The 21,868-nt window shown below is 38.4% G+C and overlaps 1 protein-coding gene across 5 annotated transcripts; it reads right to left on the bottom strand.

The window, feature by feature from the left end:
- Positions 1-3,068: 3,068 nt before the first annotated feature.
- Positions 3,069-21,261, bottom strand: LOC120563175 (NACHT, LRR and PYD domains-containing protein 3-like). 5 transcript variants are annotated; one of them, XM_039807324.1, is made up of 14 exons: positions 15,495-15,561; positions 14,901-14,946; positions 14,509-14,595; positions 13,503-13,640; positions 13,178-13,315; positions 12,808-12,943; positions 11,588-11,633; positions 11,050-11,275; positions 7,699-9,484; positions 7,426-7,599; positions 6,328-6,501; positions 6,050-6,223; positions 5,921-5,967; positions 3,069-5,180 (listed from the first exon to the last, which is right to left on the bottom strand). In XM_039807324.1, exons 5-14 carry the CDS (start codon positions 13,203-13,205, stop codon positions 4,636-4,638), a joined length of 3,336 nt encoding a protein of 1,111 aa, XP_039663258.1. In that variant the 5' UTR covers positions 13,206-13,315; positions 13,503-13,640; positions 14,509-14,595; positions 14,901-14,946; positions 15,495-15,561; the 3' UTR covers positions 3,069-4,635. The 5 variants fall into 5 exon arrangements, with proteins under 5 accessions (XP_039663258.1, XP_039663260.1, XP_039663261.1 ...); XM_039807326.1 differs by lacking the exon at positions 13,178-13,315 and having other exon boundaries at positions 12,808-12,892; positions 13,588-13,640; XM_039807327.1 differs by lacking the exons at positions 11,588-11,633; positions 12,808-12,943; positions 13,178-13,315; positions 13,503-13,640; positions 14,509-14,595 and adding exons at positions 20,039-20,085; positions 21,163-21,261 and having other exon boundaries at positions 14,901-14,955; positions 15,495-15,602.
- Positions 21,262-21,868: the final 607 nt, after the last annotated feature.

Raw genomic sequence — 21,868 nt, 5'->3', positions numbered from 1 at the left:
AGGTTGGGTTAAGAAGTCTGGACGACCCGACCCGGATGAGTGTCCCTTCATCACCAATTCAGATGGACTCTCCTGACAGAGACAATGAAATCCTTTGATTAAACTTTGAGCTGTTCTCATACATCAGTTTCCTGTTTCCTCAGGTGAAGCCCTGCATCATCAATAACTTTTATTTTGAAGTAACAGTGTTCCTGCGAGGATACTACGATGTGCCATACAACTCATGTTTTTGGTTGACTAAATAAAAGGTGAGATGTGTTGGTATAAATTAGGGAAATATCAGGAATCAACCTGCATCCAGTAACTGCTCAGTGTGTCCTACTGTTAACTACTTACAAAATAATCAATTATGCAGATTATTAAATATTACTGCCTACCTTCAGGGTGTTCTGGTTCTCCTTGCTTGAAGCATACTTGACCCTGTAAAAATGTTATCGTTATAAGATGATAACCAAAAAACACTTTCTATCAAAGCATGCATTAGTGTTTGTGTGTACCTGTATAAGGGAAACCTGTTGCACAATGAAATTAATAAAAGAAATCTTACTCAGTTTTAATCCTCCTGTTATCCTCGGGTCTAATTTGACCCATTTTCAAAAAGTTTCTACCGGTACATCAGAAATTTGGGTTTCTTTCAACCAAATTGTCAAAAAAAAGTAACGTGGACGGTTCCACACGATGCTCTTCACAATAAATGATCAGTCCACTACTTTCATTGAATTTGGGTGTTTTATATTCAATTTTAAAGCATTTGAAAAAAAACAATTGATGAAAGAATGTTGAAAAAAGCACAGAAAAAAAATCGCCAAAAGCATTGGAAAAAGTGACAAAAGTTTTTTTGGAAAAAAGGGACAAAAACATCGGGAATAGCAATAAAAGTTTTAATTTTGACCCAGAAAAACTAAAAGTTGCATGGTCAACGGGGAAGACAACACGACGGTTAAATATGATGAGTATATAATCTGACAGTCCCAATAATTGTTACCATCTTTGTGAAGATGTAGGTCCAGTGTTAAAGCCAGGAGGATTTCCATTGGAGCTGAGACGGTCACTTCTTATTATAATAAACGGCATCTAAAAAAAAAAAAAAGGTTTAGCTCTTTTTTTAGGCTTTTTAACATTTTTCAAGTGAAAGTTTCTTGGACCTTTCTTCCATCTTGTTCCTCAGATGTCACAATGTCACCCTCAATAACATGCTCTTAAAGCCATTTACATTTGTAATACATGACATCTATATTTAGTGTAATTGCTTTTGTTTATTTTCATGCATCAGGTTGTTATGTCCCTGTGCTGCCACTAGATGGCGCTGCAGACCTACACTGATAACTTGCAGTAAGAGCACATAGTAGGAGAAAATAATGACTAGTCTAGTTCTTCTGTTTTTACAGTTTATAGTAGGCCCTATGTGTAGTTGTAACATGGACAGCTTTGTGAAATGAGTGTGAGGGGAAAACGATCAAAAACCAAACATATAATGCAGCATTAGAAAAAAAGCAATGGTGCAAATGTATGTCCTATCTATGATTATGCAATGAACTAAAATAAGGATCAACCACATATCAAACATGGAGTCCTGATGTACAGCAAGACGGAAAGTTAAACTCAGCTCTTCACTGCTGCAGAAAACACCAAACTTCTACTGTACATTATTGTAAATAAATACATAACATCTCCCCACAGTTTGTTAATATGAAGTAGTGTTAATTTACCGGTCAGTCTTTGGATCAACATCTCGACCTGTCGCTGTTAGAACACAGATAGACGCAGATAGAAATAAACAGGGTGAACAACGTCTACTTTCACTTTCACCCGAAGGGGCGGACGTGAGTGTGTCATATATATCTATTTATTGCATGTACTGTATGTAGGCTACTTTTAACCCTTGTGTTGTCTTCCCGTCGACCATGCAACGTTATGTTTTTATCAACTTTTTTTCTGCGCCTTTTGAAGCCTTTTGTGGGATTTGTCACTTTTTTCAACGTTCTATTTTTTTTCAAATGCTATGAAATTAAGTGAAACACCAATTCACAAATTCAATTAAAGTAGTGAACTGATCATTTATTTTACTTGTGAAGAGCGATGTAGGGAAACATCCACCTTACTTTTTTTGTTGACAATCTTGTTGAAAGAAACCCACATTTCTGATATAGAAACTTGTTGAAAATGGGTCAAATTAGACCCGAGGACAACAGGAGGGTTAACACAGCAAATAACATATTACACTGAAATGTGATCATTATTATTAACCTTTGTGTTGTCTTTCTGTCGACCATGAACTTGTTGTCCTTCCAGGTAACAATTTAAATGTAACGCTTGATGTTTTTTTTAAATTCATGGTCAATAAACCTAATTTAAATGACATTATTCCTCATTTTTTTTGTTTTAAAAAGCAGAAATTATGAATTATTTGGACTAATAGTTAAGATCAGAGGATGTTGATTCAATCACAGTTTATGTCAAAGTTTAGTCAGGAGAGAATATACAAATTCATAGGCGCTTAAACTGTTTTAAAACATGATAAGAGGTTGGCTTTCTCGATTAAATATTTTCTTTGGGAGAGTCCAAGTGGGAGAGTTTGACCGGTGCTTTCAGGGCCCATGAAATAAAGTTAATCGTTTTTACAGTGAGAAAACCATATTTCACAAGGGTTAAATAAACACACAGTTCACCGCGGATTCTGGCTACAACAAATACAGCTGTGCTACAATAAATCAGCTCTTTATGATGCAAACCAAGAGGCCGTGCTGCTGTTTTAGAGCCAGAGGAGGAACTTCCCTGAATCACGGTTAGATTTTAAACACGTAGGGTCTTTAGTTGTCGTGGCTGCAGCAAACATGAACATGTCTGAGTAAACCAGTTTCCCCAAAATCATACTGATAGCGATAAACCTTAAAGAAATAATCAATATCACAATTAAAGTATCATATACATCTAAAAAACAAAAAATCACAAAGAACTGCACAGGGTTTCAAATTCACCAAATACAAACACGTTTTGGGAAGAAATTACCTTAAAAAAATAGAATCAGGAGGATGTGAAATGTGCAAAAGACAAAGCTCAGCCAGTTATACTTTTAGGTTATGTTAGTGTTTATGCACAGACAAACAAAACAGTGAATAGACCGATGCAGGTATAAAGTGATGTCTATAAAACTATATTATATAAATTACAGGTCGATAAATACACAGGATTCCTGCAATGATAACTGCAGCAAATCAACAGGGAATTTGCATATTTTGATAATAGATTAATTTATCATGTTTAAACGGGGCTTGACCTCAACTTCTTTTGCTCAGCAGCCACTGTGGTTTTCCAAAGTTACTGGCCACCCAGCATTTCCACTAGCCACAATATTGTGGGAAGTTACATTTTATTTTGTTAAAATTGCCTAAGGTGTGCTACAATTTACTTATTTTGAGGATGGTCTAGTAGTTTCATAAAAAATAGAAAAATACAGACAAAAACTGAAAATATTAAAACTATACAATAAAAATGTATAAAATATAAAAAAGTTAACATTATAAAAAAAACATTTATGTTAATTTACGTAACAATTTGGAAAGTTATCACATTTAAATACCATGTCATAGAGACAATGGAAACATATCTGCTTTCAAATAAAAAAGTAATAATGAAATAAAATAGTATACATGAATCTGAAAATGTGTAAATGTGAGTTACTTAGGACGACTTGTCCTTTGTTGCCTTTACTGTCTTCTTTAATTATAAAAAGATTTGCATTTTTTTTTCAGTTGTGTTTTTTTATATTTTGCAGTTTTTTTTCTTTTAAATGTCAGTTAATTCATGTTTATTATGAAGTATATGATTGTTTTGGAAGATGCAAAAGACAAGCAGAGTTTTGTTTTTGCAGATGATTTGTTGTTATATACTATAATACAAACGATTATTCAAAAGTTAAGCTTAAAAAAAAATGTTTGCGGCTTTCTTTCGACAATTCTTTCAATGTTTTTGTTGCTTCTTTCAAAAAAATGCAGGCATGTCCCAGGACCTCCCTAGATAGATGGAGATCTCAACCCCCCAATGTTGAACCTAAGGTTACCCCCTGAGCAACCTGAATCTGAATAAAGGCTTTGAGCAAGCCGCAGTACGACTTCATGCTACTGCAGGAAAGTCCAATTTAGGGAGGCACACATTTCTTAAATCAACGGGTGGGTTTCCACGGACATTAGTTTTCTGGTTTTAAAATTTATCCCGGCATAATGTTTACACACAACACAGAGAAACAGGTAATTCACCTATAAGTGATAAATAGTATCTCGGGTACTGATTACTGCAGTCTATTCTCGCAGGCGCCTTAGATATTTACAAAAACAAACCGACCTACACTGTACACTTAACAACTACTTGACAGCTTTACTCTTCCACCTTTACTTTACTCATCCACCATCTCTCTCTCACGACCTCATACTCACTGCGCACTTAGTTATTATTGAATGCAGCTAAGCTCCTCTTCCTGTCACACTGTCCTCCACACCGGTGTCAGCCTGTCACTACCACCGGGTAGGACTGCAGTTTCATTCTGGATCACCACTAAAAAAAAAGATTCCATTCGGGTCTGCTAATCATACATTGATTCATTGCAATCATCCCTCATTGAGTCTTTTCTTTGTCAACTTATTCCACCCGACTCAGCCTTACTGAGGAGCCTTCACCCCACACCCTGAAAATTGGGTAGAGCGGCTCAGTGAATTTGGTGTTGAAGGTGTGCAGGTGTGTCAGCGACCCTCCTGAAGAAACTCTGTAGAAGGACAGGATGCCAGCCTCCCAGTCCAGATACACAGCCAGTCTACCAGAGTTATCATTCAGAGGGACTGGTACGGCAGTGCTCTCGAAGTTATGATACGCACGGTAGCCTTTTCCGGAACAGTGCAGACTCCAAGATATCCCATTGTAACCCATCACGCAGTCGTTGCCCGACCCTTTTCGACTGATGCCCCTGTAGGTCACTCCGATCCCGACCCATTTTCCCTCCCACTCCACCTCCCAGTATCGGTGGCCCTTTAGGCCGTCCTGGAATAGGACTTCTGGCCAGTAGTCAAACCGGTCAGGGTGATCTGGATATGGCTGCTCCTCTCGGACCTGGCTAACCTTTCGTCCGTCGTCAGAGAAGGCGAGGAGTTTGTGAGCGGAGTTAGGATCCAGTGTCAGTTCACAGGCATCTGGTGGCAGGAAATAGTCAAAAGTTAGGCATCTATAATGGCAATTTATACCACAAATTATAAATATACTTAGAAAAGTGGCCGTGGTATAATGGCAATAATGCACGAGGAAATGTCTGAAATATGATTTGAAAGAGGAAACTGAACTGACATACTTTAGCTTACATGTAGGAGCATGGATGTATAATAAAACCTGGATACAGCGTTCAAGGTGGAGCCCCATTCATGTCTATGATAGTTGCTCAGTGGTGCATAAAGCCAAAAAAGTTTAACTTCCTTGGGCCATAGAGCAGGCATACTAGAGACCTCCGCCAGCCGAGCCGCTAACTTCAGTGGGGATTAAATGATTTAATCGTGTGGCTCTTCTAGACTTTACAAATGGATCAAATTCGAAATAATTTTGTGACGCTCAAACAATGTCTACAATGATTTACATTTTGAAAAGCAAAATCACCTATTTGGCAAAAGTTCCAATTTAAACACAATATTAATAGAGAACCTGATATCATTAATGAGGCAATCTATAAACTGAACTGGAGGGGCCAGATATCAAAGAAGGCACTCTGCAAATATTGAGCTTCATTGATGAATTTCTTCCTTTATAAAATGTGTTGTCATGGTGGGAACATTTCCTCACTGTGGCATCCGTATTTTCAAAACATCAACACAAAGGTCTGTACTCAATATATATATAATAATATAAGGATTGTTTTGCGAGAAAATGACTCGACTTGACTTACATCGTCTCAGCCCTGGTTTGAACCAGTGTTCTGCGTTGTGGTCGACTCTGTGGAACAGATAGAAAGACATGTTGTCAGCATAGATTACACAAAACAATACAAAAACATTAGAGTGTGTTCTTTCTTTACCTGAGTTTAGTTAATTCACTCCGTCCTTCCTCCAAAGCTTCAGAGATGAGCTTCACTCCCGACTCTCCTAAGTGATTGTAGCTCAGGTCCAGCTCGCTTAGGTGGGAGGGGTTGAACTTCACTGCCGAGGCCAAGAAACCACAACCTTTCTCTGTGATGTTACAGAATGACAACCTGTGACAGAGTGACATAATTCATTCTTAACTGGCGTTTGATAACGTTCATAGCTATTAAACATGCACTACAGTTTTTTTTATATAGTTTTCTTTCAGTGATACCTGAGGGTTTCCAGTTTACAGACAACATTTCTCAGTCCAGTGGAGAGCTGCTGCACCCCTGAATCTTCAATGTCGTTGTCACTCAGGTCCAGCTCTCGGAGATGTGATGATGGACAGCTCAGGACTGAAGCCAGCTTTTCACAGCATCCCTGAGTCAGACCACATCGGTTCAGCCTGAAGGGAAAACACAACATATCCCCTTGCAATATGAAGACATCAAATATAACAAACTCCCAAACTACAATACAACACCACAAATGGTACCACATAGCTAAATCCCTCATCTCAAATATTGATTAAAAACCTTGCAAAGTTCAATTTATTTACAGGCTTTTGTGTTGGATATGGAAACCATGACTCTGACCTTTTTTTATAAGTCAAATTTTGTGAGTCATACCAAAACCTTATGCACATACAGACATCAACGGGAAATGAAAGTGAAATAAAAATAAAAAAACTGAATCTGAAGAAGGCTGCTAGCTGGAATGGAATCTAAATTTATTCAATCCTGTATCAGACGTGATATTTGATCCACAAGGTTCAGTTTGAGTAACAGAGCTGTGATTTTAACCGATGCCAAAACACTGCACAGAGGTTTATAATACTCTCACACAGGATTTTGCAACTCTGGAAAGTGATCAAGGGCCCAGTATTTTATCTTTTGACGGGGCGATAAACAGTAGAAATACGTGCTACAAGTAATCATCATGTAATCATTTGGCCAACACTGCACCTTACCAGATGATGTTGCGTTGTGGCAAAGGTGACACACATAATTGAGTATAGGTCACCTGTGTTTTGGCAGTGTTCAGAACCCAACACACAAACAGGTGTAAAAAGGAAGAATGAGCTTGATTAATTAAAACAGACGCTTGATTTTTTCTCCATCAGACACACTGGAGACGGATGAAAAACAAAGCTGAAATGCCTTCTGTGTAGACACGCCATTAAATTGTGTTGGCCAAACCCACAAATGCTTGCACCATGACTTTGAATTTGAAATGTGATCATATTGTAGTCAGTCTGAGTCATGGAAGTTGTGGGTACTTTCCCTATCTTTGTTCAGTTACATTACTGTCAGCTTTAGCACTGACTCACCTCAGGGTCTTCAGTCTGCAGTGTGGGCTTCGGAGTCCAGCGCAGAGAGAATCGATTCCTGAGTCTTGTAAGTTGTTGTCACTTATGTTTAAGTGAATCAGCTCATTAGAGCTTGAGCTGAAAGCTTCTGACAGCTTCTGACAGCAGTCTGCAGTGAGATTACAATCATTCAACCTGATAAAAAGAAAGACACAGTCAACTTGTTATAAAAAAAAATCTACGGTTTAAGACACAGGATCAACACATCCAGTGATAAGGATGAAGGATACTTGCTTTGCTGATCTGGATGCTTTGATGGCTGGTAGGAGCCTGAAAAGGCCGCCTTCTGTTCTGGAGTATTTCTTGAGGTGGATCTCCTCTGGCTTCTCCGGTGAGGTCAGCAACGCAAAGACTAGAGCCGCCCACCGAGCTGCAGAGCACCCGTCCATTGCCAAGTCTTGGTCTGAGTCCAAGTGGCTCTGGATCTCCTCCACCAGAGTGTGTTCATTTAACTCATTCAGACAGTGGAAGAGATTGATGTACCTCTCGGACTGATGAGTCTGATCTATTTTCTCCTTGATGTACTTGATGGTTTCCTCATGACTTTGGGAGTCACAGGTTTCTACCTTAATGTTCAGGCCTCTGAGCAGACCCTGACTGGATTCCAGAGAGAGTCCGAAAAGGAAACGCAGGAAGAGATCCAGGTGGCCGTTGTCACTTTTTAAGGCTCTGTCCACTGCAGCTTTGTGCAGTTCGGATACAGGCTTGGCGTGGTCTACCTGTTCAGGTTCTTCGGTCATCAGGTTTAGTCCATAGGCCTTGTACATCACGTGGACATACAAAGCTGCGAGAAACTCTTGGACAGACAGATGCACAAAGCAGAAGACTTTATGCTGCATCCAGGACTCTTCCCTAAAGACTTGAGTGCACACTCCTGAGTAGACAGAGGCGTCTTTGACATCAATACCACAGTCTCTTAGATCGTCCTCATAGAAGATCAGGTTGCCTTTCTCCAGCTGCTGGAAGGCCAACTTCCCAAGTGCCATAATCACCTTGTTATTACCTTGGGAGTCCAGTTGTTGCTCTTTGCCGTACTTGACATGAATCTGTACAGTCTGATGTGCCAGAAAGTGGATGTACATCTGAGTCAAAGTCTTTGGCATTTTTCCTCCGCCTGCTTTGGCACACATTTTTCCAAGGACGATAGAGGAAATCCAGCAAAACACCGGCACGTGGCACATGATGTAGAGACTTCTAGTCGACTTTATGTTTGCGATAACTCTTCTGGCTAAGGTTTCATCATCGATTTTCTTGTTGAAGTACTGCTCCTTCTGTAGGTTGTTGAAGCCTCGTATCTCAGTCACCCGGTCGACATACTGTGAAGGGAGGCAGTTTGCGGCAGCAGGCCGAGTAGTTATCCAAAGTTTAGCTTTTGGTAGCAGTTGACCTGCAATGAGGTTTGTTAGGAGTACATCCACGGAGGCAGACTGTGTAGCTTCACAACATCTCTCATTTCCTTTGAAATCCAGAGGGAGTCTGCACTCATCGAGACCATCCAGTAGGAACATAACTTTGTACATCTGTAGGTCTTTTATTCCAGATTCATTCAGGCCTGGAGAGAAGTCATACAGGAGCTCCATCAAACTTCTTGTTTCATTTTTGAGAAAATTTAGTTCCCTTAAAGGAAGTGAAAACAGGAGCTGGATGTCTTGATTGGCCTTATCCTCCGACCAGTCCAGCATGAACTTCTGTGCCATCACAGTTTTGCCGATGCCTGCTATCCCCTTCGTGAGCACCGTTCGGATTGGTTTGGCTATTTGGTTGTGTTTGGCCTTGAAGATGTCTTCACACTTGATCAGAGTTTCAGAAGAATTCTGACGTCTGTTAAAGGCTGTCTCAATTTGTCTCACTTCATGTTCAATGTTGACTTCTCCAAAGTCCCCATCTATCAGATATAGCTTTGTATAAATCTTTCTAAGAGGCACAGGCCACTGCTGTGTCTCTTCCAATATGCAGTCACTTTTCTCCTTCAGGTAAGGTTTTATTTTCTGTTGGTACATGACGAGTTCTCCATAATGACCTAACAGCACAGAAATGTGTAACATCAATAACAATAACAACAATGCATGTGCTTTTCCCTCTTGTTACCCTTTACACCAGTTCTGAGGAGGTTGTAATGCTCGTTACTAGGGGTGTTTCCAATTGTAAATTGAAAATTGATTGAAATGAGCTTTCGATTTTGAGTATCAAAATCAGAAGCAGGATCAGCGATTCCAACAGTATTTGTTTCTCCCTTCAGCCACCTACTTGTACATGTCAGACGAAAAACAAAATAGACACAGCGTAGCTTAGCGGCTGGTAGCATGCAGCTAAAGACACAGGGTAACATAGCGGTTGCCTGCAGCTGCTGTTTTCAGTCATCATGGCCACTGCCAGAGCCGGAGATGACGGAGAAACAATAGAACTGGAAAATCATCCTGCTCTCCTGAAATCACTGTGTGGCATAATTTTGCCTTCCCGATGAGTGAGTTACGGAAACAAAAAACGAAGGTAAAGTGTCCTCATCTGCTATAGCTGGGAGGACAACCAGCCGGGCCAGGGGCCTGGTGTAGATCTTATCCTTTATCTTCATGTCAGCACACCTCACATGACCATCTCCACTAGTGTGTACCTTGACCACTCGTCCGATAGGCCAGAGTGCCCTTGGTAGCTGGGGATCTACCAGCATGACAACTTAAAGTTGCAAGAATTATAGAGTAATACAATAATTAGCTTAAATAAACTGACAACATTAATTATACGACTTACAGTTCTCAAGGACGCACACACGCAATCTCAACTGGCTAGTTATCCTCCGGACAGTGGAGAGGATTTGTTCTTTCTCCCCTTTTTCTCCGAGTGGCGCTGCCCGCGCGGAGTGTGAAGCGCGTGTCCACACTGTTCTCCGACATGCACACTAACAATCACTGCTGATAGACGGCCTTTTGTACATAACGCATGGGGGCTCTGACGGGAAGTACATTCAATTGTGCCACTAAAAAAACCTCTGAGAGGCTCAAAGCTGTTGTTGCAAGGACCATAATCACTATAAAATTATTTTTTTTTATTGAAAAGAAAAAAAAAAAAAAAAAAAAATAAATATTTATTGTAGGGGGGGGAGAGGGGGGGGAGAAAAGAGGGGGGGGGGGGGTGGGGGGGGGGGGGGGGGGGGTAAAAAAGAAGGAAGGGAACACAAAACTAAAAAAAAAAAAAAGGGGGGAAAAAAAAAAAAAAAAAAAAAAAACACGCCATAATGACACTTCTGCCATTTGTCCCTAAAACATGTTTAAATCAATAATTTAATCAAGTCATGGCCTTAAAAACAAAAGTCAAATCAAATCATGGATTTGGAGAATCGCGACACCCCTTCTCATTACATTTCAGTAGAAAGTTGGCTCAATTTTGCTTTTAGCATAATGCTAATGTTAGCATGCAAACATATTAATTTTAGCTAGCATAACATCAAATGTCATTGCAATTCATCTAATAAATAAACTAAGCCACATTTAACAGACAAATTGGTAAAGAAAAAGCTTAATGTAGATTAATAACATATTAACAGCGAGCAGCTACAATCTCCTAACACACACTAGTAAAGTAACTTACTTTGCTCAAGTGTGTGAGCATGTTCATCCGCCTTCATGGCCCTCAAGATATGGAGAGCAATCTTCAGAGCTGCTTCACTTGTTTCATCATCAAACTCAACCGGCTGATCATCAAGCACTTCCTCCTGCTCGTCTTCCTCAAACAATTCTTTGTGGTTTTCAGAAAGGACCTTCTTATGTGTCACCAGAGCTTGCTTTACGAAAGCCATGACTTTAGATTCAAACACCTGACGAAGACCATGAAATTACATGTTAGCTACTGTCTACTTTACCATAAATCACACGTTTTAGCAAATCTGCTATTATTAGATTATTTAAGGGATGCATAGCCAATTTTAATGCAGCTCTGTGTCATCTTTGTGTGGGCAGTGCATTTAGATGAACGTGTATGGCACCAGTGCAGAGAGAACCACAGCAGTTGTTTTTTTTTTTTTTTTTTTGTGTAGCCAAAACACCGTTCAGGCAAACAAACTGCCCACACAAAGATGACACAGAGCTGGATATATAACAGCAAAATATATCTTTAAATATCTGCTTACCTTCAGGGTGTTCTGCTTCCGTCGAATGCCTGATGTGGTCTGGCCACTAAAAAAAAGATATATAGTAACCAAAAAACATGTTCTATCAAAGCATGCATTAGTTAGTGCTGTCCAATTCCCCGTATTGCACAATGAAATTAAGAACAGTGAAATTCATCTTTACTTCCAATTGTTTAGGAGTACATGGTTTTACAATTTATGCCTAACAGACACCATTTGTCTATAATTGTTTTAAATGCTGAGTTTATTGGAGTTTATAGAATTTAGACACTTTCCCAACTTTTGCCTACTGTTTGGCAAACAATACACATCATTTTATTGGTTTTTATTTTATCTATTGAGCACATAACCACCATTGTGTAAATCTTGTGAATATGATTCATTTTAGTGAGTGATTAGCTAATATGATATATTATTATTAATTCTATGGACATAAAAAACTAATACAATGGTATCGTCCATAACTCCCTATATGCTGATGACAAGGCTGTCTTTCAGTACAATACCGCAGAAAAAAATCAGCACACTCTTAAACTTAAAAATGATTTGGACGGGATTTTGCAGAGTGCACAGCTTTCATCACTTTAGTAAACTCTTAATTTAGACTGATGTATGTGATGTAACATGCAGATAACATACAAATATAATTCCTAATAATACAAATGATTCATGGGGGCTACCAGTCAGAATGCCAAGTACTACATACATTTAAGTAATTAGTAAGTAATCAACATGCCTGGTGTCGTCATGCTATGTCCTGCTACGCCATGAACTATTCCACCTACTTCAACAACTACTATTTCTAGTCATAGTTCTATTATATTTATTGTGACTATTATTGCCACTTTTCATCACACCCCCAACTGGCACCAGCAGACAACCGCCCACCAAGAGCCTGGGTCTGTCCCAGGTTTCTTACTAAAAGGAAGTTTTTCCTCGCCACTGTCACACTAAATGCTTTCTCTTGGGGGAATTACTGGAATTGTTGGGTTTCTGTAAATCTGTAAAGTGTCTTAAGATAACTCTTGTTATGATTTGATACTATAAATAAAATTGAATTGAATTGAATTGAATTGAAATTGAAAATTGAATTGTTGACCATAGAACATTTCAAACCAAAACTATTAAATCTAAATATCAGAATCTTTAAATGTTAGTGTTGGGAAATCTTCCCCACTATAATACATGATGTTGAGTATACATATTACTGATCATTTTACCTTGTTTGTGAAGTTCTGGGTTCAGAGCTCAAGTCTGGAGGATATTCTCTGGAGCGGTCAGTCTTTTCAGACATTAAACTGACATTTGAAGACGCTGGTTTTCTGACGTTTACCCTTTTTCTTGACTTTAGTGGATCTGTAAAGATCAGTTAAAATGTAGACACAAAAGATGTTTTGAAACTCAACTGTTGAACAACTACATTAATCTGCAGGAATCCTCTCTAATACTATTGTGGTCGTGAGACAGAGAACATTACAAACCAAAACTATTAAAGCTAAATATCAGAATCTTTAAATGCTGGTGTCAGTGCTGGGAAATCTGAAAAGGTATAATTTTGAGTACATAATCTGACAGTAGTGATTATCTCACCTTGTTTGTGAAGGTCTGGGTTCAGCATTCAGGTTTGGAGGATATTCTCTGGAGCGGTTAGTCTCTGGAGACATTAAACTGACATTTGAAGACGCTGACCCTCTCTGAGATTTACGCTTCCTCTTGACTCCAGTGACTCTGGGAAGATCAGTTACAATGTAGACACAAAAGATGTTTTGAAACTCAACTGTCGATCTAAACAACTACATTTATCTGCAGGAATTCGTGAATAATACTATTTTGGTCTTCAGACAAAGTACATTTCAAACCTAAACTATGAAAGCTAAATATCAGAATCTTTAAATGACAGTACTGATTATCTCACCTTGTTTGTGAAGGTCTGGATTCAGAGCTCAAGTCTGGAGGATATTCTCTGGAGCGGTCAGTCTTTTCAGACATTAAACTGACATTTGAAGACGCTGACCCTCTCTGAGATTTATTCATCTTCTCATCTTCAGTGAATCTGGGAAGATCAGTTACAATGTAGATACAAAAGATGTTTTGATACTCAACTGTCGATCACAACAACTACATTTATAGTGCAGGAATTCATAAATACTAAAGCAATATCACACGGGAGGGAGTGCTGTTGTACTAAATATCGTCTACCTCCTTATCTGTATATCTGTATATTAGAGGATGGAGCCGGGCCAGGTTCGGACAGATATGTAGAAATGATGTTGGGGTTCGGGTCGGGCTCGGTCACATCAGCGCAATAAGGCATTGAACATTTTAAATTTAAAACAGCTTATTATGTAGGTGCGCGCCTGTGTTAACGTGCGCTTGTTGCCCTGTGTGCGCTGATGTCTCATCTGTTGACATTTCTGAATGCCTTCCTACAGTTGCTTAATAAAAGCTTTCCACACAAACAGACGTACATGTGTCATTAGTGTGAGAAAAAAATTAGATTTTAACTGTCGGGCTCGAGCCGGGCTCGGACAGAAAAATGCAGCCCGATCAGCACTCTACTGTGTATATATCTTTTTGTTGGAATACTCTGAAATGATGACAATACTCTGCAGCAGATTGCACTGTTAAATTTAACACACATCACACAGACACTAAAATAATATTGTTGTCTAGGTATCATTTATTAAGGATGTCTTTGTTCTGTTATTATGTAAAACATGTTTTCTCTTATTTCCTGTTAGAACCATGTACAGTACGCGCTGACAGCAATGATTTATCAGGAACTGCATTAAATCAAAACAAATCATTTATCTGCAGAGAACATTTCAAACCAAAACTATTAAAGCTAAATATCAGAATCTTTAAACGATGGTGCCAGTGTTAGGGTTGAGTATATAATCTGACAGGACTGATGATCTCACCTTGTTTGATAAAGGTTGGGTTCAGAAGTCTCGAGTACATTCCTTGGATGAGACTCTCCTCATCATCATACATTCAGATTGAATCACCTGACAGAGACAATGAAATCCTTTGATTAAACTTTGAGCTGTTCTCATACATCAGATTCCTGTTTCCTCAGGTGAAGCCCTGCATCATCAATAACTTTTATTTTGAAGTAACAGTGTTCCTGCGAGGATACTACGATGTGCGATACAACTCATGTTTTTGGTTGACTAAATAAAAGGTGAGATGTGTTGGTATAAATTAGGGAAATATCAGGAATCAACCTGCATCCAGTAACTGCTCAGTGTTTCCTACTGTTAACTACTTACAAAATAATCAATTATGCAGATTATTAAATATTACTGCCTACCTTCAGGGTGTTCTGGTTCTCCTGATTGCTTGAAGTAGACTGGTCACTGTAAAAACTTTATACTTATAAGATGATAACCAAAAAACACTTTCTATCAAAGCATGCATTAGTGTTTGTGTGTACCTTTATAAAGGAAACCTATTGCACAATGAAATTAATAAAAAAAAATCTTACTCAGTATTAACCTTCTTGTTGTCCTCGGGTCTAATTTGACCCATTTTTTAAAAGTTTCTACATCAGAAATTTGGGTTTCTTTCAACCAAATTGTCAAATAAAAGTAACGTGGATGGTTCCGTACAACGCTCTTCACAAGTTAAATAAATGATCAGCTCACTACTTTCATTGAATTTGGGTGTTTTATTCAATTTTCAACAATTGATGAAAGAACAAAAACGTCAAAAAAAGCACAGAAAAAAATCGATGAAAGCATTGAAAAAATGTCACAAAAAAAAGAAAGTTTTGAAAAAAGGGACAAAAACTTCGGGAATATCAACAAAAGTTTTCATTTTGACCCAGAAAAACTAAAAGTGGCAAGGTCAACGGGGAAGACAACACGAGGGTTAAACATGATGATGAGTATATAATAACTGTTACCTTGTTTGTGAAGGTCTAGGTTCAGTGTTAAAGCCTGGAGGATTTCCATTGAATCTGGGACAGTCACTTGTAGACGCAGATCCTCCCATCTTCTTGACTTTAGAACATCTGGAAAGATCAATTAAAATGTAGATTTGAACAGATGTTTTAGCAGCAGTGAACACAACCCGATTTAATATAACTTTGTCATACCAGAATGTGCTGATGTTTAGAGCTGTCCTCAACTAAAGGAACTCTTAAGTTGACTAACACTCGTATGATTTGATCAACTAAGAGATTAGCTGATTTCATCGACAGAGCTGTATATATCGGCCCCCTTGACCTTTTCGACCTTTTGCCACATTTCAGGCTTCAAACATAAAGATATAAAACTGTAATTTTTTGTGAAGAATCAACAACAAGTGGGACACAATCATGAAGTGGAACGAAATTTATTGGATATTTCAAACCTTTTAAACAAATAAAAAACTGAAATGTTGGGCGTGCAAAATTATTCAGCCCCCTTAAGTTAATACTTTGTAGCGCCACCTTTTGCTGCGGATTACAGCTGTAAGTCGCTTGGGGTTATGTCTCTATCAGTTTTGGCACATCGAGAGACTGACATTTTTGCCCATTTCTCCTTGCAAAACAGCTCGAGCTCAGTGAGGTTGGATGGAGAGCGTTTGTGAACAGCAGTTTTCAGTTCTTTTCATAGATTCTCGATTGATTCAGGTCTGGACTTTGACTTGGCCATTCTAACACCTGGATATGTTTATTTGTGAACCATTCCATTGTAGATTTTGCTTTATGTTTTGGATCATTGTCTTGTTGGAAGACAAACTCCTCGCCAGTCTCAAGTCTTTTGCAGACTCCATCAGGTTTTCTTCCAGAATGGTCCTGTATTTGGCTCCATCCATCTTCCCATCAATTTTAACCATCTTCCCTGTCCCTGCTGAAGAAAAGCAGGCCCAAACCATGATGCTGCCACCACCATGTTTGACAGTGGGGATGGTGTGTTCAGGGTGATGAGCTGTGTTGCCTTTTGCGCCAAAACATAACGTTTTGCATTGTTGCCAAAAAGTTCGATTTTGGTTTCATCTGACCACAGCACCTTCTTCCACATGTTTGGTGTGTCTCCCAGGTGGCTTTTGGCAAACTTTAAATGACACTTTTATGGATATCTTTAAGAAATGGCTTTTTTCTTGCCACTCTTCCATAAAGGCCAGATTTGTGCAGTATACGACTGATTGTTGTCCTATGGACAGAGTCTCCCACCTCAGCTGTAGATCTCTGCAGTTCATCCAGAGTGATCATGGGCCTCTTGGCTGCATCTCTGATCAGTCTTCTCATTGTATGAGCTGAAAGTTTAGAGGGACGGCCGGTCCTCGTAGATTTGTAGTGGTCTGATACTCCTTCCATTACAATATTATCGCTGCACAATGCTCCTTGGGATGTTTAAAGCTTGGGAAATCTTTTTGTATCCAACCGGCTTTAAACTTCTCCCACAACAGTATCTCGGACCTGCCTGGTGTGTTCCTTGTTCTTCATGATGCTCTCGCTTTACACGGACCTCTGAGACTATCACAGAGCAGGTGCATTTATACTGGAGACTTGATTACACACAGCTGGATTCTATTTATCATCATTAGTCATTTAGGTCAACATTGGATCATTCAGAGATCCTCACTGAACTTCTGGAGAGAGTTTGCTGCACTGAAAGTAAAGGGGCTGAATAATTTTGCACGCCCACTTTTTCAGTTTTTATTTGTTAAAAAAGTTTGAAATAGCCAATGAATTTCGTTCCACTTCATAATTGGGACCCACTTGTTGTTGATTCTTCACAAAAAATTACAGTTTTATATCTATATGTTTGAGGCTTTAGGCCGAAATGTGGCAAAAGGTCAAAACGTTCCAAGGGCGAATACTTTCGCAAGGCACTGTATATATATATATATATATATATATATATATATATATATATATATATATATATGAGGATTGCTACAGAAAGAAGCATCAAGTCCAACAAAAATATCTATCATAAATTAATTGTGCAAATATCACACAAAAATTAGTAAAATGCTAATGTTAAAATGTAGACCTTACGCATTCAGATATTACATTTAAGAACTTCATGGAAAGGGGGAACAATTCTTTTCACAAAACATTATTTCCACAAATGTAGATTGTGTAGAGCAGGCTATATAACCACTAATAACATCAATAAGTAAAATAAATTAAAAAAACAAAGAGACAACATCACATGAAAGCAAGTCTATAAAAAGAGGTTTAAGAAGTGATTTCAAAAGTGTTCAGTGATTCTGTGAGCCTCAGGCAGGCAACACAACGTATACAAAGATGTGATTTCATTTTTTTATGTTTTATTTAAACGGTGTTCAGCCTGTTTGAGTTTTGTTACAGATAATAAAGTAACAAATGTCTCTCTAGAATAAATAAAGCTCGAGAGTGTTCAGAAGTTCAAACAAATAATGAAGGTGCTCTTAGGAATGGAACACAAAAGTTCAAAAAGGCCCAAGGCAGTCTTCTTCTTCATTTAGATGGCTATATATTATATAGATATTACAATTATTAGTATGTAGAACATAGAGTTAACATACTAATAATTTTAATATAAAAATCGCCATCAAAAAAAATGTAATGTTTAGCTCTTTTTTAGGCTTTTTAACATTTCTCAAGTGAGTTTCTTGGACCTTCTTCTTCCATCTTGTTCCTCAGATGTCACAATGTCACACTCCCCTCAATAACATGCTCTTAAAGCCATTTACATTTGATATACATACATACATAATATACATGACATCTATATTTAGTGTAATTGCTTTTGTTTATTTTAATGCATCAGGTTGTTATGTCCCTGTGCTGCCACTAGATGGTAGCACCATGATGTTTCTGATAAGTTGCAGAACAGCAGTTGGTCTAGTTCAGGGGTGGTGAACCTGTGGCTCTTGAGCCGTATGCGGCTCTTTGCCGGCTCCTTTGAGGCTCTTATTGTGTGGCTGAGGGCTGTGTTATTGGTGGATTTATTTTTATTTTTTTACTTTTTGAAACATTTCAGATAAGTTAAAAAAAAAAGGATTTGAATGATGCATTTGCCAATACATTTGCCAATTATTTTAAAATAATAACTAATGCAGCAGAGTTTTTTTTATGGATTGATTCTGCAACCTGAGGAATAAAAGCTGCCCCAGATTTCTGAAAGAGTGGCCACAACCGAGTACAACCAGACCTAAAAAGGATTGTGGATAACAAAGACTGTCAGGGTTCCCACTGAGTCAATCTAAGTAAGAAAAAAAACCTATGAAAACTGTTATGTATTCTGATTTTCATTAGATCTGGAAGTCACTGTTGCTGTTATAATGTGGAAGTGCATGTGTTGTGTGGCTTTTTGCTATATGGTGCGTGTTTTATTGTGGCTCTTTATGCTGAACTGGTTGGGCACCCCTGGTCTAGTTCCTCTTCTTCTTTGTTAAATACAGTCTGTGTTCTTGTAACATGGACATTTGTCAATCTAAAGCTTTGTGAAACAAGTTGGAGGGAGAAATCGATCAAAAACCAAACATCTAATGCAGCATTAAAAAAAAGCAATGTATGTATCTATGATTATGCAAAGAAATAGAGAAAGGATCAACCAAATATCAAAGTTGAAGTTAACAGATGTGGATATAAACCCACCTCTGCAGAAAACATACAGAAAGCATCAACCAAATATCAAACTTTCAAATTATTTTGAAGTAACAGTGTTCCTGCGAGGATACTACGACGTGCCAATCAACTCGTGTTTTTGGTTGACTAAATAAAAGGTGAGATGTGTTGGTATAAATTAGTGAAATATCAGGAATCAACCTGCATCCAGTAACACATCTGCTCAGTGTTTCCTACTGTTAACTACTTACAAAATAATCAATTATGCAGATTATTAAATATTGCTGCCTATCTTCAGGGTGTTCTGGTTCTCCTGATTGATTGAAGTAGACTGGCCACTGTAAAAACGTGATAGTTATAAGATGATAACCAAAAAACACTTTCTATCAAAGCATTCATTAGTTTGTGTGTACCTGTATAAGGGAAACCTATTGCACAATGAAATTAATAAAAGAAATCTTACTCAGTATTAACCTTCCTGTTGTCCTCTGGTCTAATTTGACCCATTTTCAAAAGGTTTCTACATCAGAAATTTGGGTTTCTTTCAACCAGATTGTCAAAAAAAAGTAACGTGGATGGTTCCGTACAATGCTCTTCACAAGTTAAATAAATGATCAGCTGACTACTTTCATTGAATTTGGGTGTTTTATTCAATTTTCAACAATTGATGAAAGAACGTTGAAAAAACCCAACAAAAACGTTAAAAAAAAGCACAGAGAAAGTGACAAAAAAAAGAAAATTTGGATAAAAGTGACAATAACATCAGGAATATCAACAAAAGTTTTTATTTTGACCCAGAAAAACTAAAAGTTGCAAGGTCGACGGTCAGAAAACACCAAACTTTTACTGCAAATTCATAACATCTCCCCACAGTTTGTTAATATGAAGTAATGTTAACTTACCGGTTAGTCTTCGGATCAACACCTCAACCTGTCGCTGTTAAAACACACTGACGCAGATAGAAAGAAACAGCCGGTTAAGTTCAGCAGGAAACAACTTCTATTTCCACTTTCACCCTCTAAAGGGGGATGGGTTTCACACATACTGTACAGTATGTTGGTGCTTGAGTGCAGGGGTGAGTCTAGGATCAGACCTTTAGGGGGCTCAGCCCCTAATGAGAATGTAACAGGATATAGTACCATGCAAAAGTGTTAATTTGGGTTCTGATCTGCGCCATGAAATGACCAACTTCTTCTCTGGGGACTACCAACGTTAAACTTTACAACGGTCAACGGTATTTATTTAAGTTGAATTTTTTACTTTTTCTTTTGGCTGTAGTCTCTATCTTCTGGCCAAAAAAGCCTCCGATGACGCAAAATGACAATTTTTGTATAATTTTTTCCCAGACACTCAATACAGCTATCTCTCATCTCAGGGGGACATGAGGGAGGGAAGCACGGTCATTCAAAAGTACTACCGGGTTTCTACTGACACAAAGCTTAATGCTAATCGGTGAAGTATCCATTTCAATAGATTTTTAAAAAATAGTTGTTTTTTTATAATTTTTAGGGGGGCTTGAGACTGAAGCTTTTGAGAAATTGTTGCATTTGCATCAGAACTAAAAAGTACAAAAAGCACCGTTATTTTTACAGGTTTTTCATTAAGCCTTTATTCTTTATTTACCAGCTTTGTCAAAGATCTGTTTCACAAGGGAGACCCGGCACAGAGCAGCAGTAACAGTGTCAAAAAAGGAAATTTAAATGACTTAAGGATTTAGAGATTCCACCTTAAGTTTTAAACTCATTCAGCGATAGCCTAATATGTTTGTTTCACTGCTTTATTTATTTCATTTATCTGTAGATTAGTCCATGCAGTAGGTGCAGAAAACCTAAAACCCTTATTTCCCAGTTTAGTTCAGGCTTTGGGAACAACAAAAACCCCCAAAACCTGCAAACAGGCAGCAGCTTCCATAACAGGCTACAGATTTAACAGAGAAGATGAAAACATCCAATGACTGAGGCGTGTAGCCGTTATAAAGCAGGCGATTTCAATCTTTACAACAGAATATCAACTGTAAACTCTTCACCTTGAGGCTGAAAGTAGGCAGTCAGAGAGGAACCACACTCACTGGAGCTGTGGAAATAATCCAAGGTGACTGAGATGAACGTGTAGGACATTTTTTATATAAACTCAGAGCTTTCTGTTATCTGGATTTTGCATGAGGCCGCCCAGAGGCCACTGTGTGTGTGTCCTTCTTTGATAGTGCTGCTCTTGACTAAACATCACTACAGAAAGTTAACCCTGCTGGTGTCCTCGGGTCTAATTTGACCCATTTTCAAAATGTTTCCATATCAGAAATTTGGGTTTCTTTCAAACAAATAAAAAAAAATAATAATGTGGATGATTCCATACAATGCTCTTAAATAAATGATCAGTTCACGACATTCATTGAATTTGGGTGTTTTATTCAATTTTATAGCATGTAAAGAAAAAGTGCTAATAGAATAGAAATTTCTGATATGGAAACTTTTTGAAAATGAGTCAAATTAGACCCGAGGACACCAGGAGGGTTAAGTTCCTGTAGTGATGTTTAGTCAAGAGCAGCACTATCAAAGAAGGACACACACACACAGTGGCCTCTGGGCGGCCTCATGCAAAATCCAGATAACAGAAAGCTCATAACAAATTTCCTACACGTTCATCTCTATGTAAACACTTTCCCGTAATCAGCGACGCCGTCATTACGGCGACCAGCGTAGCGCGCGTAGAGCAAGCGTAGGGTTCGGTTCTAT

This window comes from Perca fluviatilis, chromosome 7 (genome assembly GCF_010015445.1).
Source record: "Perca fluviatilis chromosome 7, GENO_Pfluv_1.0, whole genome shotgun sequence".
Lineage (NCBI taxonomy): Eukaryota > Metazoa > Chordata > Actinopteri > Perciformes > Percidae > Perca > Perca fluviatilis.
This window is presented reverse-complemented; position numbering and strand designations above follow the sequence as displayed.